Source organism: Bos indicus x Bos taurus, chromosome 24, assembly GCF_003369695.1.
Source record: "Bos indicus x Bos taurus breed Angus x Brahman F1 hybrid chromosome 24, Bos_hybrid_MaternalHap_v2.0, whole genome shotgun sequence".
Classification (NCBI taxonomy): Eukaryota; Metazoa; Chordata; class Mammalia; order Artiodactyla; family Bovidae; genus Bos; species Bos indicus x Bos taurus.
The window spans coordinates 34,880,887-34,893,691 of NC_040099.1; the positions used below are offsets into that span (position 1 = coordinate 34,880,887).

Here is a 12,805-nt window from a genome sequence, read left to right on the forward strand (position 1 = left end):
ATCCAAGACTGGATCTAGGTAGGGCCCTCCTTGAAAGCTCCACCTTACCTGATTGTCGAATCCGTTGAAGAGTTTGTTGCACCAGGACTTCTGACCTTGGGACAATGATGATGAAGTCCACTTTGCTGAAGTGGCCAAGGTCCAGGCTCTGGCTGCCGCTGTCTGCGATAGCACACACCTGGGACAAGAGTTTTCTGGCAACTGTGAGCTGCGGCTGATAAATCTGGAAGGTCTCATTCCCTAAATCTAAAATGTGAAAAAGTCATAAGAACACGATTAATTCACTTCTGTGATGGCCTCTATGAATCTATACAGGGACAAGTAATACACCCAGTGTAAAGTGATGCTCTGTCACCAAGAACCTTCATTTCCTACCCTCTCTCTCTATTAACTTTTAACAGATCATCCACTTTCCCTAACAACTCAGCTGAAAGGATGTGCTCAAGAGTGAATGTGGCAATTTCACAAATATATTATTGTAAAATTGATCGTCTCACAAAGTATGAGCTCAGCACCCCTCCCTTGCCCAGAAACAAGGCCCACAGACCACATCCTTGCAGCTGGAGCCAGGACTCATCTCTGGAAAGGGGACAAGCTTCCTGGTTTCTTTACGACTGTCAGCACAGGTCAGGTGCCCAAGCCCAGACCCTGAACAGAGGCAATGCCATAACCATAATCTTGCTGAGTTCCTTTGAGCTTTTCTGGATGGCACTGCAGTAAACACTGTCTCTCCAGCAAGTCAGTTGCAACATGGTTTGAAATTCTCCTCCCCATGACACTAACTTCACCTTTCTTTCCACTTAACTCCACTTTGCCAGTGCGTGTGACCTGGCAGGTCTGGTCAACTCTGGTGCTGACGCCTGTACTATCTGAAGAGACCTGATTCATGACACATCCAGCTGGCTGCTCAACAGGTGACATATCAGAAAAACATTGCCCAGATACTTTAAACATGCCAGTAGCTTTTTATTACAAGTTACAACCAAGAGATCAATCTCTTATACGTGCATGCGTTCACACACACACATGAGAGATAGGGTTAGTTGGCTAAACACCTGAGCAGGAAACATTTAATGCTCCTTGAAAGGACTGCTTTTTATCAGGAACACATGTGGAAGTCTGAGCGGCACACACAAGGGCCCAATTAACCTGTGCTAATGAATGTATTCTAAAACCAAGCTGCAACACAGCCCAGGCAGAGACAGTGGTCACGTGACCACCAGCCACCACGGAACCCTGACAGTGAGTGGGTCTCCCTAGTGACCGAGATGACCCACTAGAAAAACCCCAAACTGCAACTTTTAAAACAGCCCACATAGTTTTTGACCTACCAAGGTAATCAATCAAAATAAAAAACCCATCTTTGGATAGTTAGACTGTTATATCTTTCATTTCACAGGTTACACAGCTGGGGACTAAGAGAGGAGGCATAACTTTGTAGAAGTGAACTTAGCAAATTTTGAAGTTGGATGAAAGCTAAAAATATGTTTAAGCAGTGTTTCTTTTCTTTTTCATCATTAAAATCTCTTATTTATTTATTATGTATTTTAGGCAATGTTTCTTAAACAGGGACTCAAGGGTGTGAATGTGGGAATCTGTAAGTATTCTGAGAATTTTAAAATTCTAACTTGGTTCACATAATACATTTTAGATCATGTGGATGATTACTTTACTGCCATATAACGTCCAGGAGTTAAAAATCTTTATTGCCTTCAAATTCATTTTTATGCCTGGGGTGATGCCAAGCCCTGCTCCTTTTCCTATTGCGGTCATCCTAATGCCTGAAGGAAGCATTCCCACCAAGTATTAATAGAAGCCAAAAAGCTGTCAGCAGCTGCTCATATGTATCTGTTTCATATCCATTCTTCTGTTCTTTGTTCTGTCCTTTTTGACACTGTCCCTATCAAATAGGAACTTGGGGTAGGAATCTGAACCTAACGGAATCCAAGCTAGAGATGCAATTCCTCGCCCTGGTCTGACCGTCCCCCTTGGCGTCCTGCAAGTCCGCTGTAGGGCACATGAGGTGTCGGTGTTTCTGCTCAGCTTCCAGGAAGGCCTCACTAACCCTGAGACTGTGTGCTTGCTAAGTCGATTCTCATGTCCGACTCTTTGTTGACCCTGTGGACCGTAGCCCGCCAGGCTCCTTTGTCCATGGATTCTCCAGGGAAGAATAACTGGAGTGGGTTGCCAGGGAATCTTCCCAACCCAGGGATCAAACCTGCACCTCTTATGTCTCCTGCATTGGCAGGCAAGTTCTTTACCACTAGCACCATCAGGGAAGCTCTGAGATTATGTGTGTTTTACATATTGGAAGGTAAGTGCAGGGAGTGGAGAGCCAGGGGCCCAGGCCAGACTTTGTCCAGATTCTTTCAGGCAGTTCTCTAAAGCCCTGTGTGAACACCTAGAGCTGGTGGGCCCAGCTGTGGAACTAAGGGAGGTACACCAAGGACCCCAGAACGTTGTGAGGGAGAACAAAAGAGAGAGAAGTAGTGTTTAAAAAAATCTTTGACTTAATTCTAGGTGACATTTACTAAGAACAAAGGCATCAGACCCAGGCCACAGGGTAAGGGAGAAGGAAATGGCAACCCACTCCACTATTCTTGCCTGGGAAATCCTGGACAGAGGAGCCTGGTGGGCTACAGTCCATGGGGTCACAAAGAATCGGACATGACGGAGCATGCATGCACGCACAGGGTAAGGCGTTTTTCACTTGAGCCAGACCTCTCGAGGAGATAATGAGGAAAGGCCTGTCACAGTCCATGACTGAAAGACAAGACCTCAGAACCCTCAGAACGAGTCAGCTTCTACATCTGTCCCGAGGATGGGGTTCCCTCCTTTTGGCCTGAGGTGACATTACCCAGGTTCTGCGTGGGGCTCATAGCAGCAGCCTCCTGAGGCGACACGTATTCGTTAAGGTCTCCGTTGAAAGGGGTCACCACACTATCTCCTCGTCTCTGTTGCATTTTGTCTAGCAGCTTGTCTAGGTCGTCACCTGTTACAAAATGAAGCGGAGGTAAGGAAGTCACCAGGAAGGACGTGTTTGTATCAGACGTTAGGCAGCTAGGCTGGGTTTCTGTCGAGATCTGCCGGCCATCCCACTTCTCACATCAGAATTCACACTCAGTCACCCCCGTAACAGAATCCCCGTAGCCACAGCTACACTTATTTGTATCATGCTTACAGGTTGCAGGCTCTCACATACTATTGATAATTCTCTCTCGGCCCCTGTCATACCCAGAGCAGGCAGGATGGGATCATTGTGTCTCCATTTGACAGATTAGAAAATTAGGTCTGGGAAGGCCCAGTGTTGCCCAAGGTCACACGACAAAGCAGTGGCTGAGCTGAGGCCTCCCATCCTAGCGCCCAGACCCCTCTGCTGTGTCAGGAGCAAAATGCTTAGCAGAAACCATTCCAAAAGAGGGAACATAAGTCATCAAGCTTAAGCTCCACTCTCAGGTCATGGACAGGCTAAGATTTAGATCCAGAAAATTATGCAGCTGGGGACCCAGCAGCGTTGCTGAATCCGACAGCCACTCACCTAACGATGTGGTTTTGAAATGCGATGCCAGGAAACTGACCTTTCCCGTGATGAGTTCATAACTAATTTCTTTCAAAAACTCACTTGTGGTGAGCATGCTCTCTGCCAGAGCCCTGGACTGGTGCTGACCTGCAGAACAGAGGGAGACATGACGTGCCAGTGGACAAATGCTCACCGGGACACGATTTATAATAAAACAGCCAGAACTGAAAATGCAACCAGAGTCTGTGCCTAGAGGGACTTGGATAAGGAAAGTCTGGTACATCCAAAGGTAATGCTGGTGACTACCCAGCATTTGAAAGGATGATTCCAAAACTTCATTTGAAATGAAGTTTCAAATACAAAGTTAGGTGATTAAGGGAAAAAAACAACATCCCTTATGTGCATGGCAACCCACTCCAGTATTCTTGCATGGAGAATCCTGTGGACAGAGGAGCCTGGCACACAGGCACATGTGTTTGTAACTGGGAAAACATGCCTTGGATGTGTTTAAAGACTAAGGGAGGGATGTGAAAAACCTTTAAAAAATTGTCTGCATGGCTATTATGAATATCAGTCTTAAAAAATGTAAACTTATGTTGTTTTTTTAACAAATGAAAATTAGAAAAAATGAAGGTGTTATACTTTCTGATGAAGCTTGTTGAAAGATACATACATCACAGAGAGATAGGCAGGTGGTTTTCGTCAAATCAAGGAGGCTTGGCCCCTTTGTTAGGAAGATGTGAGAGCCATTCACAGAGAGGAGAAAAGCAAAATTTAGTCCAAATGGCAACTCAGGATGGCATCTGATAGAAAATCAGCACCAGAAACAAAAACGCATTTTGTAATGTACCAACTTTCTGAAGTTTTCTTTACGGTCAATGTTACAGCATTAAATACCCTCTCTGGCGAAGAGGTGAATATATGAGTTAAGTTCCTGGCAGATAACGATGAACTGGCTTAGGCCACCTGTGGCAGTGGCTTTATCACATGCTAGAGTGGTAACATTTCCAAAACCTTTTAAGGACAGAAGCGACATGGGACAAGGGTATCTGTTACCAGGATGTGCTTTGAAATAATGCTCCCACCACCAGCTGACAGGGATGCTAGCCAAACTACAGGCTACAAAAAAATCTGATCTGAGGAGCAAAGGAAAAGTTAAAATTAGGAGGAAGAACCCAAGCTGAGGCCCTTGATCAGAGATTAATTGCATGGATTCCTGAGACACTCAGCAAGTAGTTTTCAAATGGACAGATGATTGAATGAATAGATTTTAAAAATTACTCACCTAATACGACCACGCAAAACTCATTTCCTCTGATTTTTGAAGCACAAATGGTTACCACATAATCCGGGAGTTTTTGATAATGCCTCATTTCACTGAGAGTCCTCAAAGTCTCTGAAATGCCCTCTGCCAAAGAGTTCTGGGTCACAATCACATGAACCAAGTCTTGAGACACGCTGGCAATTAATCTAGCCAGCCAGGGGAGTTGTCCTGGTGACACTGGTGTGCACTGCGCACCCATCTGCAGGGCTCTCTCTCTCAGAGTAAATTCCTGCATAGCTTTCAGCATAATTTGCTCAAATTCTTCCCTGAGAGGTATCTGATCAGGACCTAAATTGAAGAGAATTATAGCTAAAATTTTTTTTTTTTTAGATCACAGCTAGAAAAGAGAGACACGTAGATACACACACAAATACACCAGTATGCTGTCTATTCCGGCTGGCAAGTAAGCTGTTTTTTCTGTAGTGGCCTTAAATATACTGCACCTATTTATCATTTTTGATTGTGAAACTACCTTCTCTCTTCTCTGTCTGCCTCAGTATATATTTTTACAATGCAGACTTCTGCTCCTGTTATCTTTAAAAAAAGACGTGCTCAGAGAGTATCAATTCCACTGTATGCCTTGGGAGATGGTCACTGAGGGTGGTAATTTTAAAAATAATATCAGAAATATTATTATATAATGTTGTTGTTGTTGTTGTTCAGTCACTATGCTGTGTTCGACTCTTTGCAACCCCATAGATTGCAGCACACTGAAGGTAGTGTTTTTGTTGACTTATGAAACTTGGCATTATGGAAATAGTTAATGACTAATGAAGCAAGAAGCTAACCCACTAGTGTGTATAATCAGCTTCAGGCTTCACGCAGTTCTCATTTTATTCATAAATAGTTTAGAAAAACATTTGCATGTATAGCCTCTGTACCAAATTTTGAGAATACTGTCCACAAGGAAAGTTATTTTTCACTCCCAATTTATATTTAGGCAGTTTCACGTTTTCCCCAGATAGAGAATGTTCTCATCAGGGAGTTATTTATCCCAGAGTTCTGGGGTAAAGATGGCCTTTGGCCCTCCTCTCTGACTGTGGTTATGGCTAAGCTTTCACGGTTGATCCGTCCACCCTGGAATTAGGGGGATTTTGTTTCTCTTTAGGAACTCAACCAGGCTTTAGGACAAAATAAGCAATCAATGTCTGGCATCCAAGTGACATAAATGAATTCTTACACTTAAGTTTAAGTTGAAACTGGCAGGACTACGTTCGCTGCTGCTACCCAAAACCCCTTCTTTGGCTGTGCAGAACTTAGCTTTGAATCTAGAACCCCTCGGTGTCTGTGATCTGAGATCAAGCAATTGCCTTGGAATCCAGAGTCAAAAGCCCCTTGCAGAAAAATACAGGGAGGAGGGACCTGACTTCTGTATGGGAACGAGGCACCTGAATGAATCAGAAATCTCTCCTTCCTTTAACAGGGATTTAAGTGGCCTCCCTGACCCTGCCCATCATCTCTGGGAAAGGAAGAAAGTGAAAGTTTAGTAATGTTTAGGACAATCAAAATTAAATAAAATGTTATAGGTTTCTTCTTTTTAAATATGTTTTAAAAATAAACAATTTTGGATAACCACAAGTACACCTACTGTCTAGCACAGGGAACTCTGCCCAATGTTATGTGACAGCCTGGATGGGAGGGGAGTTTGGATGCGTGTATATGTATGGCCGAGTCCCTTTGCTGCCATCATTTGATTGTGCTGTGAAACTATCACAACATTGTTAATTGGCTATACCCCAATACAAAATAAAAAGTTAACAAAAAACCAATTTTAATTTGAAAAAAAACAAACAAACAGTATTTTCCAGGATTGGCTGGAGCCAGAGGGAAGTAAAAGAATGAAGTCCTCATAAATTTTTCTCTTCTGTATATAGAAAGAGGGCAAAAAATTGGCAATGTTTACACTGGCTTTATGTGTCCATGCCTTCCCCAATCCTTTACTAGGGGAGACCTTTCTTATCACCTGGGAGCCACCAAAGTTTCTGGTCTTCATTTAACTTTACCAAATTAGCACCACGGTTCGCGGCCATTAAGTACACACTTAGTAGTGAGCTCAAAGTGCATAGACTTGTATTGACTGTGTGAGGAGAAGGGAAGGTGGTCGTCTTTTTAAAGATTTCTCCCATCAGAACAAACCACAGCGCAAAAAGCATGTGGCTCTGCCTGCCACCAGCTTCTCATAGGCCATCTGAAGAAGCTGGTGAACAGGTATGTTGTAGGACCCACACCAAACCACGACGGAGTTAACATGTTCTATCAGGCAGCATCATTAATCCCAAACACAAAGGCATTCTGGGAAAATAAAGTCTCAAACACGTTCATGGCATTCTTGGTTGCCTTCAAATTCACTTCTATAGAGTTTTGATCGAATTACTGTTAGGAATGAGAAATGGAGGAAAAAGTATTAAAGTTTAAATGAAGTAAGAGACTTTTTTTTTTTAATTGCCTTGTTTCCAATCACCTCCCATCATTTCTTCATCTTTAGCCTTTACAGCTAAATTGCAGGAGCCTTTTCTCCATTTGATTATGGTCATTTTTCCCCCTTCAAGTACTGATCTCCAGTTACTCAGCCCAGACAACAGGGCTGAAGGCTTTTCAGCTAGAGCTGCCATAATAGGAAAGAACAAGGGTCCAACCAACTCAAGGTCCTCCAAGACTCTGGATTCGCTGATTTCATCATCTACTTCAAAAGACTTTCAGATTGTGAAATAATTGAGACTTATTTTTTTAAAAATGACTGTAGTGGAAGGATCCATTCTTTCTGAAAAATCTTGCTTTTCTTCTTCTCTGTTACATTCAGGTAACTGAGCCATCTGAATATTAGCCCTGTCCTCTTAGGAGTCTGGATTTATTTTTTTGGACGTCTATTTATAATCTATACAATATGTGAACATTTTCTTTCTGCCTTCTTTGAAATTTTTGAAGGCAAAAAAAAAAAAGGACTCCAGAAGAGTTCGTTGAGGAGAAGTGACGTCTCAATGTTTAAAATTTACATGAAGAAAAATAAACAGCTATTTATTTTGGACATTGAGAAACATAATTAATTGGTTGCAAGTAAAACTCTGGATTGAATTGATCCTGAAGGGCAGAGAAGAGTTTTGTCTAATAAAGAGTGTTCTATTTTTTAAGAAAAGAGCTTTTAGTAATTTAAGGGAAGATGTTTTGTTTAGACCATGTAGTTCATTTAATTAACTTGGACTTTGCTTAAATTGTTGCTGAGATTGAAAAAAATGCTATACTGATATGTTTGGTTTGCTATAATAGCATTACTTCATGTGGTCTTGTCTTACTGATCCTGAATGCATCTTGAAGCTCTTTTTTCATCCTGAAACATGGTTGAAAGTCAGTATGTATCAATTGAAATTATGATGTCAAATGTCAGACCCAGGAGATTTTTTATAATTTTACCACCTGCTAATAAAAATGATTAGCAAGTCCCAGATTTATCATGAAAGTGGCTCATGAGATATCTGAAGCCTCACCAAATTTCAAAAGCCCATGTCAAGGCAGATCCTATGTCAAGGCATGCCTTTGGGCTCTCGGGGTACGAAGAGGTACAGCCAAGGCTGCAAGCTGATGCTCCAAGGCTGAAGGTGAAGTTTGTGTGTGCGTGTGTGTGAGCATGTAACATTGTTTAGCCCCGTGGCTTTTTATCATTTAGCACCAAAGTACTTTAAAACATTAAAAAAAATGCACAAGAGCACAGATAAAATTTTTAATGTGTAATTTTACACCTCAAACATTTTTCCTAAGTAAATCAGTGGTTTGAAGTCATGGAAAGAGTGTATAATTAGGCTGCATATTAGATGGCCCACTGCAGTTTGCAAAATAAAGGACATTGCAATGTAAATGCTGTGGAGCCACTGCAGTATTGTCCGGGCACATGCATACACCCGCCATGGGGCTCAGGAGGAGATATCAAATAGAGGAAGGAAGTGAAGGGTTCATGACCTACGTATCCCTTTACCCTAAAGCCCAGAAGACCTTCCAGGGAGTTCACCACATCAAAGGGATGAAGCTACAGAAGAAAAAAAAAGCGTGTAGGGACAGTGGATAAACAAGATAAAAAGGCCAAGTGGAAAATCGGAAAATAACTGTCTAAGGCAATGACTACATTTGCATTCCAGATGGGAGCTGCACTTTCAGAAAGGTGGCTTGGCCTGAGTCCCCAAGGGAGGTACCCATGGCACAGCTCTCAGACAGTCTGCCAACATCAACTGCTTTGCAGACCTTAGACCAACATGGGACTGGACGCTAGGTGGAGCAATTTATCTCTGCTAGAACCTGAAGAAGTAAAGCGAGGAGCAAGGGAGGCTAGGTCTGAGAAATGAGGAGAAAAAAGTAGGAAAGAGAAGGAAATGAATAGGAAAGAAATGGAGGAAAGGACGAGGAAAAGTCATAGCGAGTGGGGTTGAAGAAAAAGAATGTTAGAAGCGAAAAAGGAGAAGGAAGAAGTGGATAAAGGTGAGAAAGTGGGTAAGAAAGGAAAAAAGTATGTTACAAAACAGAATAAAAATCGTCACCATCAAATGATTATTGAAAATAGCTTACCCAGCCGTACGAGATACTGTATTGTCAGAAGAATCATGTTTTCCACGCTCAGGAGTTGGCTGCCAGTCAACCCTAATTGTTCCAAATCCTTGTTTTCCAACTGTGGAATCTTGTAGCAGTTCACCAGCAGAGGACTGACAACAATGTCACCAACATTTCCATAGAAATAGGGTAAAGTGCCATAGCCTGCCCCAACAGAAGCAGGTCAATACAGTTCAACATTTCCTCCTGAGGTCCAACCAGGTATATTTGCTCAACTAGGATCCACGATGCCTACCAAAGTTCCCTGACCTCTGAATGGCTACCAAACAAATGACTCAAATGTATCAATCCTAGAGAATTCACTCCAACGCTCTAAACGCTACCCTTTTATTAAATTAGATGAACAGGAAACAAAATACTCAAATTATATTATATAGGGACATGCTAATTAATATCTCTGCCAGAGAGGATTGATGAAAGTTTGCAAAAACATCTCTGTATCCTTTGTAAACCTGCAGGAATAAAATATTTTCAGATAAAATTCCTGATCAGATAAGAAGTCAGAGAATAGACAGACTACTATAACATGCTTACTTCACTTCTTCAGGTTTTCTTTTAAAAAGTTTAAGCTAAACTCATAGATCAACAGCAATATTCTGCCAGTCACAAGTATTAATACTTGGAGGGTCTTACTCTTTTTGCTATCTTAGCTATTGTTGTTATGTTCTCTTCCTGAATGTCAATAAAAGTCTCAAATCATCTTAGGAGTAGATAGTACAAAATGTGTTGAAAATACACACTGTGTTGATGGTCTGGTGGAGAGAACAGTCCCTCCATGAGTCTTTCTAAAAGGCAGACACCAAAGGATAAGTTTTACTTATCCTTCCAAGGCTTAGCTGCACCATGCATGTAACTCGAATGCTCAGTAAGCACTTCCTGACTATATGGAATTTAAACAACTGGATTTCCCCCAGTGCCTGTAGGTTCAGGGAGCAGCCTGATAAAGAATAGGGCTCAAAGCAAAACTATCCATGTCAGTAGGCTCAAGCCAACTGCAAGAAACAGATAACACCTCACATAGACATACCATAAAGATCCACTGGGCTTAAACACCCTATCTGTTTAGTACCGGGGGTAAAGTCAGCAGTCTTCTGCTGGCCTCGGCTAGCCACCGCACCTCCCCCGCCCGCTCCGCTCCGCCCCCAGCAACAAGGGGACTCTTGATGTGGGTATGAAAGGCACCTCCACTTATCGAGAGCTTAGAAAGGCTCTCCCTCCTACAACTCCCCATGGTTGAGATCTGCAGCTCTGGGGCCTCTTGGTCCTCCTGAGATGGGCCTCTTCACCAGCTCAGCTTGTTCCTTTTCTCTGCAGCCTGGCTCCCTTTGACTGAAATGAGCCCTCTCCAGCTTTGTCTGCTTTCACCCACCCTTCACTTCCCCAGCTCAAAGGTGACTTCTGAGAAGGCTTCTCAGACCCCTCCAAGCAGAATTAAGCTCCCTCTCCTCTGAGCTCTTGGAGTTCTTGGCTATGAACTCTAGACTCCCCCCACTAAACAGTGCTCTTTGTGGGCAGAAAGACTGCCTTCTTCCTAACTTCTAGTCCCTTGTTTAGTATAGCTTGAAGGAACTGACCAATAAAAGCTGAAAGAATTAATAGAGGCATCCATGAATACATTCACAAATACATGAATAAAGACACATGGAAATAGAGGAGTCCTTCTAGATTCCAGGGGACACAGGCAACTTGGAATTCCTTTTCTTACCTATCAGGATAACTGGTCTAACTCCTGAGTTACTCAGCAGATTTTCAGGAACAATTACAGTTTCCCCTGCAGGAATGGGTCGAGGTTGTAAAATTCCAGTTAATGGGGTCTGTGGAACTGGGGTAGATAAAAGGGACTCTGGAAAAAAAAAAAGTTGTTTGACAAGAAGGATTAGATAGGAAGGCTAAATGAAATACAGTTGAAATCAACACAGTGTGACTACCTTTAACATGCAAGTTTTATAGGTCTAACGGCTGTTTTATTAAAGATATTCATGCTTACTGTATAAAATAAGAAGTGAGAGGAACAAACAAACATATCAACCATTATCAAATCGTCTGGAGATGGCTGCTATTTAACATTTTGGCAGTTTTTCCTTTTAGTTGTTTTCCCATATACAGTATTTTGGATTCTGTTTTGAATTTTATCTCTTCCTGCAGTAGATTATCAAGGCATATCTAGTCATTACAGAAAATGTGAAAAGTATAGAAAAATGAGAATAGGGATAAAGTCATCATTAGTCAGTATACCTAGAGGCAATCACAGTACCATGTTGGCACAATTCTTTTTGTAGGTATCATTTCTACGTAGTCTTTAGAATTACTTTTTAAACAAACAAATTTTTAAATAACCTTATGTCCTAGAATTGGTATGTTTACATTTGTCTGCGTTTTATATAGCAAGGTAGATGGGCATTTGAACATTTTAACTGTAGGCATCAAATGGCCACAGTTGGGTATTATAAGGGAGAAAGAATCAGTTGGATTTCAGGATTCTAGTCACAGACTGAACCATTCAATTCAGAAATAGTAAGTACAGGTCATGTAAGGAACCAGATCACAGGAGAAGACATCTAACACCACTACTCGCAGTGCAAGTCCAGTCATGCTCTGGGATGGTGGGCTGGTAGCATCATGCCCTCTGTAAAGAATGGCTTATGGATACTGTGGGATACAACAAAGCCAGATGGTGACTCAAGATCTCTCATGATGGCTCATGTGCTTGTTCGGATGGCAGATACGATGGGGACAAAACATCAGCTGCTAGAATGCTGGACGCAATTGTTGGTAAAGGAAATGTATCTTCAAGGGTTCATGGAAAGGACAAGATTAGGAGATACCTCTGCTAATTTAAGGAAACTTAAAACCCATCTTCTGTTGAAATCTTACCTGTTCTTGAAAGAGGGCGAACTGTAGGAATAGGAACAACTAAACCAGGTTGGGGGATGGGTGACCCAGGATACCATCCTCGGTGTCGCTTCTTTGGTGGCCCAGAAATGAACATGGTAGCTGAATGCAAAAAGAAAGATGAGGCTCGTCCTTAGTGATGGAAGTAAGGAAAGAAGTCAAAGTAACACAGGACCTTTACTATGATTATACTCAGAAAGTCGAAGTCATTTTTCTAGAGGTAAGGATAAAATTAGAAAAAGTCACATACTTACAATACCATCTAACAACTGCAGGCTGTTTCATGATGGACAGTTTTACCCAAATTATTTCATCTGATTCTATCAACAACTCCATGAAGTTGCAGGACAACTACACTGTTAACACCCATTTCATAGAGAGTGAAGGAAAGGCTCACATTTACCCAGTGTCACATAGTAGAGATGAACTTTGAACCCTGTAATTTGGTCATCAAAGCCCATGACTTTTAAAGATAC

At 42.1% G+C, this 12,805-nt stretch overlaps 1 protein-coding gene across 10 annotated transcripts in view; it reads right to left on the minus strand.

Moving 5' to 3' along the window:
• The window catches only part of GREB1L (GREB1 like retinoic acid receptor coactivator), a 245,688-nt gene that overhangs the window by 54,151 nt on the left and 178,732 nt on the right, over window positions 1-12,805 (minus strand). For all 10 annotated transcript variants that reach the window (XR_003508479.1, XM_027526110.1, XM_027526109.1 and 7 more), the window contains 7 exons: window positions 12,312-12,431; window positions 11,143-11,280; window positions 9,396-9,581; window positions 4,806-5,132; window positions 3,539-3,667; window positions 2,858-2,992; window positions 49-246 (listed from right to left, as the gene is read on the minus strand). Coding sequence is in view for 9 of the 10 variants with exons in the window: in XM_027526110.1 (XP_027381911.1) it covers window positions 49-246; window positions 2,858-2,992; window positions 3,539-3,667; window positions 4,806-5,132; window positions 9,396-9,581; window positions 11,143-11,280; window positions 12,312-12,431 (1,233 nt within the window). In the remaining variant the exon portion in view is untranslated. The remainder of the gene's footprint in view (window positions 1-48; window positions 247-2,857; window positions 2,993-3,538; window positions 3,668-4,805; window positions 5,133-9,395; window positions 9,582-11,142; window positions 11,281-12,311; window positions 12,432-12,805) is intronic.